Source organism: Alosa pseudoharengus, unplaced genomic scaffold, assembly GCF_046254945.1.
Source record: "Alosa pseudoharengus isolate Yale_2024_CS ecotype anadromous, Long Island Sound unplaced genomic scaffold, YU_APseudo_1.1 YU_APseudo_1.1_scf_13, whole genome shotgun sequence".
Lineage (NCBI taxonomy): Eukaryota > Metazoa > Chordata > Actinopteri > Clupeiformes > Clupeidae > Alosa > Alosa pseudoharengus.
In genome coordinates, this window is record NW_027468598.1 from 8,384,920 (window position 1) to 8,397,500 (window position 12,581).

General features: G+C 42.2%; 1 protein-coding gene across 1 annotated transcript in view; it reads right to left on the reverse strand.

Moving 5' to 3' along the window:
* Window positions 1-10,370: 10,370 nt before the first annotated feature.
* LOC143121096 (neuroserpin-like) overlaps window positions 10,371-12,581 on the reverse strand; it is a 20,888-nt gene continuing 18,677 nt past the window's right edge. The window contains exons 7-9 of the mRNA XM_076281487.1: window positions 11,946-12,032; window positions 11,425-11,514; window positions 10,371-11,168 (exon numbers count right to left, since the gene is read on the reverse strand). Of these exons, the coding sequence (XP_076137602.1) occupies window positions 11,092-11,168; window positions 11,425-11,514; window positions 11,946-12,032 (254 nt within the window). The 3' untranslated portion in view covers window positions 10,371-11,091. The remainder of the gene's footprint in view (window positions 11,169-11,424; window positions 11,515-11,945; window positions 12,033-12,581) is intronic.

A 12,581-nucleotide genomic window follows, 5' to 3' on the forward strand; every position in this document is an offset into this window, starting at 1 on the left:
GAGGCCTGACAGGACAATATCCAGCTGTTTCTCTCTTCCTTTCTCTCTTTGTGTGTGTGTGTGTGTGTGTGTGTGTGTCGAAGAGGGTGTGAGAGTGTCTGAGCACACACACAAGTGTTTCCATTCCCCCTGGTGTCCTGGTCCGTTCGGGTTTCAGCCACGCTGAAATCTAAACCAATATTAAAACAGAGTTTTGGAGTCGCATATAAATTAATGAAGCAGTGCTGACATGACAGGAGATTCATCACAGGCCAACCAGTGGCATATCAATGGAGACCCGGACACTGTGTGCGTGTGTGTGTGTGTGTGTGTGTTTATGTGTGTCAGCGCACGCACACCCGTATCCCTTCCCAGATCATGTCTTATGCATGATATCCCTGCCCTCTAAGGACAGGAGACTACAAAACTGCCCCCTGTACCAACGGCTTAATCAAGTCAAGCGAGTCCCACCTGGGTGCAGAATTCCACTGAAACATACGATAGGAATTCGGTGATCTCATCAGTGCAGCTCTCTGTTGCTCTCATCTGAAGCCGTGCCCTTCAGTGTCTCTCCCCGTGTCATTCAACATCAGCACAGACTGCCAGAAACCTGACGGACTAGTCAAAACATGACCTTTAACAAGGCGTCTCCAGTCTTCAGCCCAAACAAGTCACACTATATGACTGAGCAGCAAGCAAATTAACTGAATAATACAAGATAGACGGCACCAGATTCCTCCCATGTCCTGTCCCTGTGTCCATATTCTGCTGTTACAGTGAGTTACAGAGAGGTATAGATGGTATCAAAAAGTGACTGTCTTGGGTTACTGAGGGAGTGTACATAAGAGGAGGAGGCTGACTCTATTTAAGGCACTGTGTCACACTGACATAAGATCTTCTGTAGCCATACTGTAAACATTGATTATGTAGGCCTACCCATTGAAAAATTGATTAGTTGATTATTAGGAGGATGCATTCCTATCTGGGGTAAACTTTGAAACAAGGAATGAAATCAGACATTCATCTTCTATAAAAATGTATTGTACTGTATGAACATAATACTGTGTATAAAAGTTTGTACACTTGGCTTTTCTTGGTTTTGCCTGAAGAGGTATGGAGCATTTTCTTGTCCCTTCACAGTGAATTCACATCCTGGAGTGTCACAAAATGGTGCACAGTCTTGATGCTGCAGAAATCTGAGATGGCACGGAATCCTCTGGCAGCTTTGGGATTCCGTCCAGAACACGGAGTTTTGGCAAGCAGGAGAAAACACTGCGGCAGAGCGGAGAAAAGGGGGACAGTGAGCATCAGCGTGTAAACACAGAAACACAGAAAACACAGAAAACACAGTCTCTCTTTCACGTTCTCCCTTTCCCTTTCCGTCTCACCGTGGCCGGTAGTCCTCCAAGAACTCGCAGGGGTTGCGGCGCAGGGTCAGCGACTGCAGCGGAGTGGCCCCCAGCAGGGCCAGCTCCCCCAGGGCCCCGATGCCGTTCTCAGACAGGCACAGGTGCTGGATCTGAGGCATCTTTGGCAGCTGGCGGATGGATGTCAAGTGGTTGCGATGCAGATTCAGGTATTTGCATCTAAACCACAGAATCACTCAGGTGAAATACCAAGATGTACCACTAAGCCATTAGACAGTCATGGAGAGACACATCGGTCAGTAATTTGGGGGCATCACATCTCAAATAAACACACACCACATTGCTCTCCTGATGGGTGGCTGGCGTGCTGTACCTTGGCAGACGGACAGAGCTCAGGTCACTGAGAGAGTTGTCCACCAGCTGCAGCCTCTCAACACGGATCAGCCGCCTCAGAATCCGAGTGAAGTTCTCCAGCTGGTACGGATCTCCCAGGTCCTGGTAGGACAGGTTCAGCTCCTTCACCAGCACAGATGACATGAGATAGATATGACTACATGACACGGGATAGGAGCATCAAGTTGATCTCAAAATAGCACCAATGATGAGATAGATATGACTAGACTACTAGATATGACAAGATAAGAACATCATGTTCATGTTCATGCTCATGTTCAAAACAGTACCAACGATTTACGATAATGACTATATGAGATGAGATATGGGCTTGTTGCTAAGTGTCAAAACAGCAACAATCCGTACACCAATAACAGTGCCTTCTGGATCACTGTAAAGTCCAGATCTCCTCTGGGTGACGTGTTGTGGATTTCCCAGCCCACTCACCACACAGTTCTCCCAGTTCTCCTGCAGCCTCTCCTCCCACTTCTGTCCTTCGTCCTCCCTCCTCCTCCTCCTCCTCCTCTGCCGCTCCTCGGCGGCCTGCAGCGCATTCTGCTCCCCTCTCAGAAACAGCTCCTCCTCAGTGGGCCCTGCTTGATGACGTCCCGGACAGATTACCATCTCGCATGTCAAAACAACACAGCCCTGATTCCGCAAACGTCTCTGTTAATTGGGTACACGGCCATGCCGCTCGCCGGCGTAATTGCTTCCTAGCGAGGAGATCCGATCTCCACTATGAAACCTCATCTGTGCTAATTGCCGCTCGTCACCGTTGCGGTGGTGAGAGGATGCAGATGTGCAGTGCAGTGCATTGCTTTCAAACATTACCACAACGTTGCATGCGCAGACTCTTACCCTCTCTGACCCTGGGGCAGGCTAGCTGGTCCCCGCGCACATCACTCTCCTCCAGCCGATGCCACGAGATAAACCGAAACCGGTGGGATGGCAACTGACAGAAACGAAACAGGCAATTAGCTCTGGAAACCTCAAGAAACAAACACAGTAGAACTTGACCGTGTCCTCTGCAGTTGTTAACCACCATAGTAGAGAGGAAGCTGGTTGGCATGTTGGGATGAAGTCCACTCCAGGGCAGGCTTGTGACCTGTGTGTAGCTGACACTCGGTGACCCCAGCAAAGTGTTTTTTTTTTTACCCTCCTGCTCTGGGGCCTGCATCAAATTTACATGAAGCACTCACGGCCTAAAGTCTATGCTGTGAGGAGTAAGCCTACACTCTATGGATGACCCCTTGCACTGGCTTTCATCGGCGTGTGACACCAGAGCTGCCTATAGAGGTTTGCTATCCATGGGTGTACCCGAGGTGAACAAATACACAAGTCAAGCTCACCAGCAAATCACATGCAATGTATAATGTAGTTAGAGTATAGTGTGAATAGGTGAACCAATGCCCAAGCTTATATACTGTGCATCTACTTGAATCAAGGGAAACAGCAGGTTAAGCTGACTTTTTAAACACACTGATCTCCACCTCAATCAAAATCTTAAACCTCAGACATTCTTGCACTGTAAATGACAGAAAATGTGTCACACTGCAAGAGTATGATAATTACACTCATACACTCATACTCCAGAGTAAGCAAATGTTTTTTAAAAGGATAAAGCCAGGTCCTGGCAACATGTTTCTGAACTTGAAATAACACCTCTTTGCACAACCCACTCCTACAAGGGAACATCCATGCATTAGTGCCGGTCCTAGTAGAGAGCCACAAGGCATGCTACTTACTGGAGTGGCGACAATGCCCGAGTCTGGGCTCTGTTCCACTGAGAGAGGAGTGTGGGTGTCTCGGAGCTCGGAGCAGTGAGATGTGTGCGATTTGGGGAGACTGTCGCTGCTTGTGTTCACTCCTGAGGAACTGAGGAAACACAACCAAGGAGGAGAGAGAACAAAGAGGAAACCAGCAGAAATGGATTTATGTTGCAGTATTTATGAGCATCACACACATGCGCACACACAAGCATACACAGAGAAACACACGCACATACAGAGAGAGAGAGAGAAGAAGAATATACGGTAACACTTTATAATAACTACACACAATTCATCATTTATTAAGCCTTTGTTACTAGTTTGTTATTAGTTAATGGTTTGTTCATCATTAGTAATTTCTAATTTATCATCAGTAAAGCATTTGTTCACACAGTTACACATAGTTTGTTCATAGTAAATGAGCCTATATCTAAAATATGTTTATACATTATTGTTAATACTTAATAAATGATGCAATAATTTTTGATTAAGTAATATTTCCATTATTTAACAGTTGTTACATACACATGCACTAATGATTAGTTAGGGTGAGGATACATATAACCACTTACTAATACTATAATTCATGATTTAACTCAGGAGTTACAAGTGGTTAGTTAATGATATTTTGTGAGCTTATCTAAAGTGAGGACTTTCTATGCCTTGCAACACATTTACAAATTAATTATAAAGTTCACACTTGCATTTATTAATTTAGCCGACACTTTCACCCAAAGCGGCTTACACATGTCAATGAAATTAAAGGGCAAGGCCACATTGGTGGACGCCGGGGCTTGAACCCCCAACTTTATGGGTTACTGCATGTTAACCCGGCTCTCTATCCACTACACTACTTCTGTCCAGTAGTATTACAACAGTCAATTCAAAAATATAATATAGATATGCGTGTTTACTATGAACAAACCATTTTTAACTGTGTGTAAACATGATTTACAGATGAGAATTAATGTAGGAATAATGCTTTACAAATGAAGAATACAGCATTTAACCCTCATAGGGTGTTCGTTTTTTGTTACACAGGAGGTGCTGCCGGGTCTAGTGGACCCATTGCATTTTAGGCCTTTTAATTCAACATAATCAAACTTTTTTTTTTTTTTAAATACTCACTAGATGGTTACTTCATCCCAATTGCAAGTAATATAAACCACACATATGTTAAATGTGTTGCCTTTACCTTTGTTAAATCACAATTATGAATAGAAGTGCCACTCGTTTTTGTTTATTTTTGTATTAAAATATAACAAAATAAGGAAATGCATCATAAAACAGGCATAACTGGAAAAGAACCAACAATTATACAAATGAAGCAAGTTTTATTTATTTGAATTTCATTAGAAATAGAACATACTCAATAACATCTATCTGAACAACACATTGAAGCCATTGAACATGGCAATTTTTTACCAGACTATACCACACATGAGGGGCAGAGTCTCACTGTGTGTGTATTGCATATGTATTTTTTGATAGGGGATGGCATGAAAAGGTAAAAAGAAGAATTGATGTCTTGTGCATGAGTGACTGCCAAGCATGTAGGTCCTGGTAGCATCCGAATCACATTGGCAGCCATGCAAGGGGGTTCATTTATTGAGCAGGAAGACCATTCAATTCTACCATTTTTTGACATCCATATGTTGTCATTTGCAAGCTGCTGACAGTCTAGTCCAATGTCCAGCTGCTCAATGGCTGGTTCTATGGCTGGCTGCTCAACGGCTGGTCCTGCCGCTTGCTGCTCATTGGCTGGTCCTGGGGCTGGCTGCTGGTGGGCTGGTCCTGAGGTTCGCTTGTGTTTCGGAGCTGGCTGACAGGCTGGTCCTGGTCTGGTCCAGAGGCCTGTTTGCGTTTTGAAGCTGACTGACGAGCTGGTCCTGTGGCTTGCTGCTTATTGGCCGGTCCTGGGGCTGGCTGCTGGTGGGCTGGTCCTGAGGTTCACTTGCGTTTCGAAGTAGGCTGACGGGCTAGTTCTAAGGCTAGCTGCTCATGGGTTGGTCCTGTGGCTGGCTGCTTGCGGACTGGTCCTGGCTGCTCACGGGATGGTTCTGGGGCTGGCTGCTCACAGGATGGTCCTGGGTCTGGCTGCTTGCGTGCTGGTCCTGGGGCTGGCTGCTTGCGGGCTGGTCCCGGCTGCTCACAGGCTGGTCCTGGCTACTTGCGGGCTGGTCCTGGGGCTGGCTGCTTTGGGCTGGATCCGGCTGCTCACAGGCTGGTCCTGGCTACTTGCGGGCTGGTCCTGGGGCTGGCTGCTTTGGGCTGGTCCTGGCTGCTCACAGGCTGGTCCTGGCTACTTGTGGGATGGTCCTGGGCTCTTTTACGTTTCGGAGCTGGCTGATGCTTATCCTCCTCTTCAAACTCAGTGTCGGACTCTAATTTTTCAGAAATGTTATCCTCACTTTCTGAAACTATTTGCTCTGCATCACCATCAAAACCCTCTGACACACTGACACACACACACATACACAGGACCTATGATTTCCACACTTTAACTAGTTCCGGGTCCAGTGGACCCGAACATCCTGTGTGTAATATAAATGTGAAGGGGGGGTATGCAGGGGGGCTTCATTGAAAATGTTTTCTGATTTATGTTCCTCACAGAAAATGAGCCAAGGCCAATGACTCTTAGTTTAAAAAAATAATTATTTGTATCATTTGTATTAAGCTAAAAACTGAAAACGGGTCCCACAGACCCGAACACCTTATAAGGGTTAATAATAGTTTACAGATGTTTAATAACAGTGTGTAGTAGAAGAAAACAGAAACTCTTGCATAGTTGTAGGGGTTTGTATCTGGGCCAAGGTAGTGGATAAGGAGCTGGACTAGCATGCAGTAGCCTGAAAAGTTGGGGGTTCGATTCCCGGCTTTCACTGTTATGTCAATGGCCTTAAATTAAATTGACATGTGTACGTCGCTTGTCTGCTAAATGAATGGATGTGAATGTAATCTTTACAACTCATTTGAAAATGTGTTGCAAGGCATAGAAAGTCCTCACTTTAGATAAGCTCACAAAATATAATTAACTAACCACTTGTAACTCCTGAGTTAATCATGAATTATAGTATTAGGAAGTGGTTTATAAAATATGTATCCTCACCCTAACTAATCATTAGTGCATGTGTATGTAACAACTATTAAATAATGGAAATATTACTTCATCAACAAAATACTATTGCATAATTTATTAAGTATTAACAATAATTCATAAACATATTTTAGATATAGGCTTATTTACTATGAACAAACCATTTATAACTGTGTGTACAAATACTTTATTTATGAGAATTAACATATGAACAATGCTTTACAAATGATGAACAAAGCATTTTGTAATAGTTTGCAACTGGTTTATAATAAGAAAGTGATTTCATTATAAGTGGTTGTTTCATTACTTATTATGTAATAAATCATGTACTTACAAACATATTTTTTGGATAGGATTATTTACTATGAACAAACAATTTATAACTGTGTGAACAAATGCTTTACTGATGATAAATTATGTATGAACAAGAAATTACTAATGATGAACAAACCATTAATTAATAAGTAACAAAGGCTTAATAAATGATGAATTGTGTGTAGTTATTATAAAGTGTTATAATATACTTATAGGTAAAGAGAACATAATAAAAAGGCTGTACTTTTACAAAAATCATAATTCCAAAGAGGTGCAAGGAACTTTTGCATTGTGCAATGATATGTTACTATTGCTTAAATGTTCACTAATCAATATAAAACCATAAAATATAACGAATTAGTCTACTGAATATGTAAAAATAAACAAATTACTGTAGGTTTTATAGAACCAATAGCTTATTGAGGAGCCTCGCTGGTAAAAAAACTTGGACAGATGCATATTTAGGTCTAAGATCAACATTTGCAAAATTCTAAAAACCTTTTGCATTTCAAAACATCTCAATAATCATTAAAACAACATATTAGGCCTACATGATTTTTTAAAAATGTATGAACAAATAAAAAAGCATTTATAATGCTTGCCACTTGGGTATTTTCATACAACAGTTTGATGGCCCATCACTAGACAAAATTCGGACTGAACATTCAGTGACATTAAACGATCCCAACACAAAAGAGAGGTCCAGTTCGAACAGCTGAGGTTCCCTGAAACTGGAGCCCGCAGGTACATCCGTTGCGCTGAAATTCTGACCCTGCTCCGTTACGTTTTTGGTTACCGTGAACTCTGCACCCTGCATCGGATTAAGCGGTCGCCATAACAGCGAGACATCTGAGCAGGTGTCATTGCTCTATAATACTATCATTAGAACATCCTGATTAACATTGTGTCTCTGAATCAGCGTATTTTACTGATATGTCAACGGGCTATTTCGTTACTTAAGTAGAGAATTACGCCACAGCACGCACTTTGTAAATAAAATGACTCGACCCACATTGCCTTGTCAATGCCCGCAATATAAAGACAGTAGGCTAAGAACGTTTTAAAACTAAAGAAACACCACCCTGAAACTAGCCTACATAAAACCGCACACAGACATAACATAGAATCTACTTTATTGTCATGCCTGAATGAAAATGTTCTTTGGTCTCACTGATAGGAATAGTATAAAACACATAGGAAACATAGAGTAGACACATTAATTCCATTACACACAGACATCCACAGGATGAACACAACACATCACATGTATCCCCTCCCTCTAGCCCACACACATGCATACACTCAGATACAAGGCAAAAAGCACCAGTTCCAGCCCATTTGTAGTGCTCTTGGCTACACCTCCCTTCTGTCTAGTTTTTCCATTGTTTGTTGACCATGGAAATTGCATTTGAAAAAAAAAGAGTTTTTGTATATATTTTTCCTTGCCATGTAGTACATGTCTAATAAAGTAGGCCTATTCCTTTATTTCATCATAAAACTTTGGGCTCGCCCAGAAAAAAAAAATACAACCCATGTTTCCTACCTTTCTGACATGTCCTTCGGCTGTGACGATATCCAGTGGCATTTAACACACAGCAGAAGCAGCGTTTAGGAGCAAAAGTGAACTGTCCCATTGGGACTAGTTGTGCTGCCAAGACGCGAAATGTGACTATTCCCGTAAACTCGCGCTGCTGAGCCAATTGAGCTACCTGCGAGTCTGAAGGAGGTCAGTAGGGGCAGGCGCTGTTGCTTAGCAATGCTGTAAGTTATCCAAAGGCAGTGCAAGATGTGTCGGCGCCTAGTAGCCTATGTTGCAGGGAAGACAGACCCAGCAAACCATTGGAATAAACTTTGGAGCAATTAACCCATATATGGCTGAAGAGTGAAAATAGAACGTTCTCATGATCATGTTAATAAAATAAAATAAAATAATAATAAAAAATAAATAGCAATCCTAAACAAAAATCCCAATTTCAACAATCCTTTGACGTGATATCAGATTTGCACACACATATTCTTAAAATTCAACTTCTGAACCAGTGGTAGTTTAGCCTACAGTATTGCCAATGTGCAGACCTTAGATACATTTTGTATAGTAGGCCTATTCCTCTGGAGATGTCAATATGGAAAAAAAAAAAAAATTTCAACTTAACTCAATTATGCGACTTCATAGGCTATTGTCCTCCCTTTCACACACAAAATATTTTTAAGATTTGTTGAAATGCAGTTGCATGTGAGCTACCTTACATGATACTGTGTGGTATGCCAACAGCTCTAAAGACAGCAAAGACAGCTGAGCGCATCTACTCCTATTCCCTTCCTGCATGCAGGGATGTAGTGGAGGCTAAACGCAAGTAAACACAGTTTATCCACCTCTGAAATTTCGGAAATAGAGTTTATCCACCTCTCAAAAGAGTTAATTCATCAATTGCATCTTTTAACTTTCAAAAATCACACTGTGTTATCCACATTCACAATATGTACACTCATCAACACTTCAGGAACCATTTAATAGCACTGGTTTTGTTAGAAACATTGGACAATAACCTCCTCCACCATCACCAAACATGTTCTGAATGCCTTTTTAAAAAATCCAATATCGCATGGCACAGTCCACCTCACTCTGATCACAGAATTCATATTTACCTTAATTAATATTCAACCTCTTATTTTACCACTACTTCCCCGCCTGTATGATTTAAACATCAGCCGATGCAAGGACAGAGCCACTAAAATCATAAAGGACTCCACCCATCCCAGTAACTGTCTGTTCAGTTTGTTGAAGTCAGGCAAGCGCTTCTGTAGTTCGATGGCCAAAACTGAGACAGAGAAAATGGAATAGCTATTTCCCTCAGGCCAGACAGCTCAACATGGACATGCCTACTGTAATGTTTAACATGGACTCTATCCCATTTAATTATTATTATTATTCATGTCAATTTATTATTTTATTGAATTATTTATTATTAACTTCTGCTTTTAATCTTATCTGTTTTACTTAGATTCTTTCTGCTTTACACAGTCATGAAGCTAACCAGGCTTACATTTTATTGCACTAATATAACTGTGTATGTGATGAATAAATCTCTCTAAACTCTGAAAGATACAGGTTTAAGATACAGTGCCAAGTAACTTAAGTATAATGGTGTGTGTGTCTGTGGGGGGGGGGGGTGATGGGACAAATTGTCAGAGATATAGAGTTGGGCTGAAAAATGAAACACTCTGGCTTTATCACCAGAAAAAAAACCCACCTACTGTATTAACCTTTCTGTGCACTAGGTCAGTAGTTCAATATTGTGTCATTCACAGCTGTCGTCATTCAGTGACATTACGGATTTATGATCAGATGTTCCCAACGAATGGCAAATCATTGCTTTGGTTAAGTATGTTATTGCCATAAGCAGTAGTTTTTCAGTTATTATAACATAATCAACACAATGACAAAATGGGTGTCTACACATTCATGTTTATTTCTCAAAAGAGTGAATACAGCTGGTGCTCTTAGTTCTTTTTTGAAATCCCTGTACATGAAATGCCACGTTGGCATGATGACCTCTTTATTGACCTGTACACGCTGCAGACGTCTGCTCAATCAGAAACTCATAAGGCATATATCTCAGTTTAACTGTACTAAAAGAAATGAAGAGAAGAAAAGAGAGAGAGAGAGAGAAAGAGAGAGAGAAAGTTTCAATTTAATTAGAGATTCCAAAAAGTGATTAATTAGAATACTGCTCACATCTGTTTTTAATAATTTCACAATAAATATCTACGTCCTCTACCTGATACAGTAGCAAATATACAAGAAAAAAATGAGTTGTTGCAGAGTATGTGAGCGCCTGGCCTGTGAGGCTCCTACTGAAACACAGAGATGGAGGTTAACCCATGGATGGATATGTTGTGTCCTGCTCCCTCACTGCTCAAGGTCACCGCGACCTTCACCTCATCCATACAGTATATTTACAGCACTCTCCATCCCCCATCGGGTAAATCTCGGCATATCACACCATCACGTTTATAGAGTATATTGTATGTGTTGTGATAAGGTTATAAAACCATGGCAAGTGATGACAGAGAGACAGACTACTGTGTGTTGTGAGGTGGAGTGCTTTTGAGGCTCTGAGACTCTTTACAGTACGAACACAATCAACATGTTAGGTTTAAACCAGGGAGGTTAGACAGAGTCGAAGTCCTGGATGCTGGATTCGATGACCTCAGGGCTCATGACTCTACCCATGAAAACAATGGAGCCTGGAGAAAATGGGAAGAGTGTGAATTATTCTTTCAGAGGGGGCTGTTTTTATATGTTCTAAATAATATGTTCTTTCTTTTTTTAGTCATGTCAGCATGTGTCAGAAGTTAATTGGTAGGGTGAGTGGCAACTTGAGTTCAGTTAGATAACAGTCATTGCGTTACTTATTCAAGCATGTATTACGTGTTTCCAGGTGGTAAAGGCAATTGCTCTGTGTGTGTGTGTGTGTGTGTGTGTGTTTACAGAAGCCCATACCTGTCTTTCTGCTTCTGATGATGAAGAAGAATGGATGGTCTGCCATAACCTGGGGATATAGCACTAGATTCCTTGTGAGCGCAATCATACCTGCAGGGTAGATATTACACACGACACATTATCGGTACGACGACTCCTCAGACACTAGCTCACATGCCTTTCCATGCTGGGGCCAACATACTGTACCCCTCATATACCCCAGAGGACCATAGCTAACTGCCAACAGGAGGGGGCACTGTTAGCATTTGCTGCTGTTGAGAATCCAACATTTATAAATAGTCTAATGACAATGGCTTTTTAAAAAAAAAAAGAAAAAAGAAAACGGCACAAATGGTAACTAAGCACAGACAGAGTTGAGAGGAGAGATAGCACTAAGGGCTAAGGGTCAGTTACATGAAAAAGCCCAGCGAAAACAGAGAAAGTCAGATTGACATGGGAATTGTAGTTTCTAATTTTCTAAATGTAGTCCATTTAGAGATGGGAGGGAGATGACAGATGGCAGATGAGAGCAAGGCTTTTACCTGACCCAGCAGCACCCTCAGCCCCTTCCTCGGACACCTCCAGGTACGCCTTCTGCACGGCCTTCCCCACGAACAGATCTTTCCCATCTGAAACGGCAGAGAGGACACCGTCATGGAGAGGACAGATGGAGAGCAGGGACCCTGGCCTGGCAGCACATTTGTTATTGGATGTAATTAACAAAGCAGGCATGTGTGGTGCCTGTGAATATGTCAGAGTGAGACTGTGTGTGTGTGTGTGTGTGTGTGTGTGTGTGTGTGTGTGTGTGTGTTTGAATGTGTGTGTGAGTGTGTGTGTGAATGTGTGTGTGTGAGAGAGAGAGAGAGAGTGTGGGGGCGTTTATACGTGTGTGTGTTCTTAAAGACTGCCATCCATCTGATAGACTAAGAGGGTGGCTCACAAGGACACAATCCCGTTTGATGAGACAATTCAAACCCGGCCTGCTGCTAATCACTCACATTCCCTGATCAAAAAGGCATTACATGGCCAACACAGCACTGCTTGGCGGGGTAGAGCCGTGTACAAAACAAGCAGCCTAAGACACCTCATCCATCAAGAACATTTTGTATGTCTGTTTAATCTGCCTCTGCTTATTTTTAATGTTGGCTGATGTGGCCCCATGCGTCATCAAGGGAATT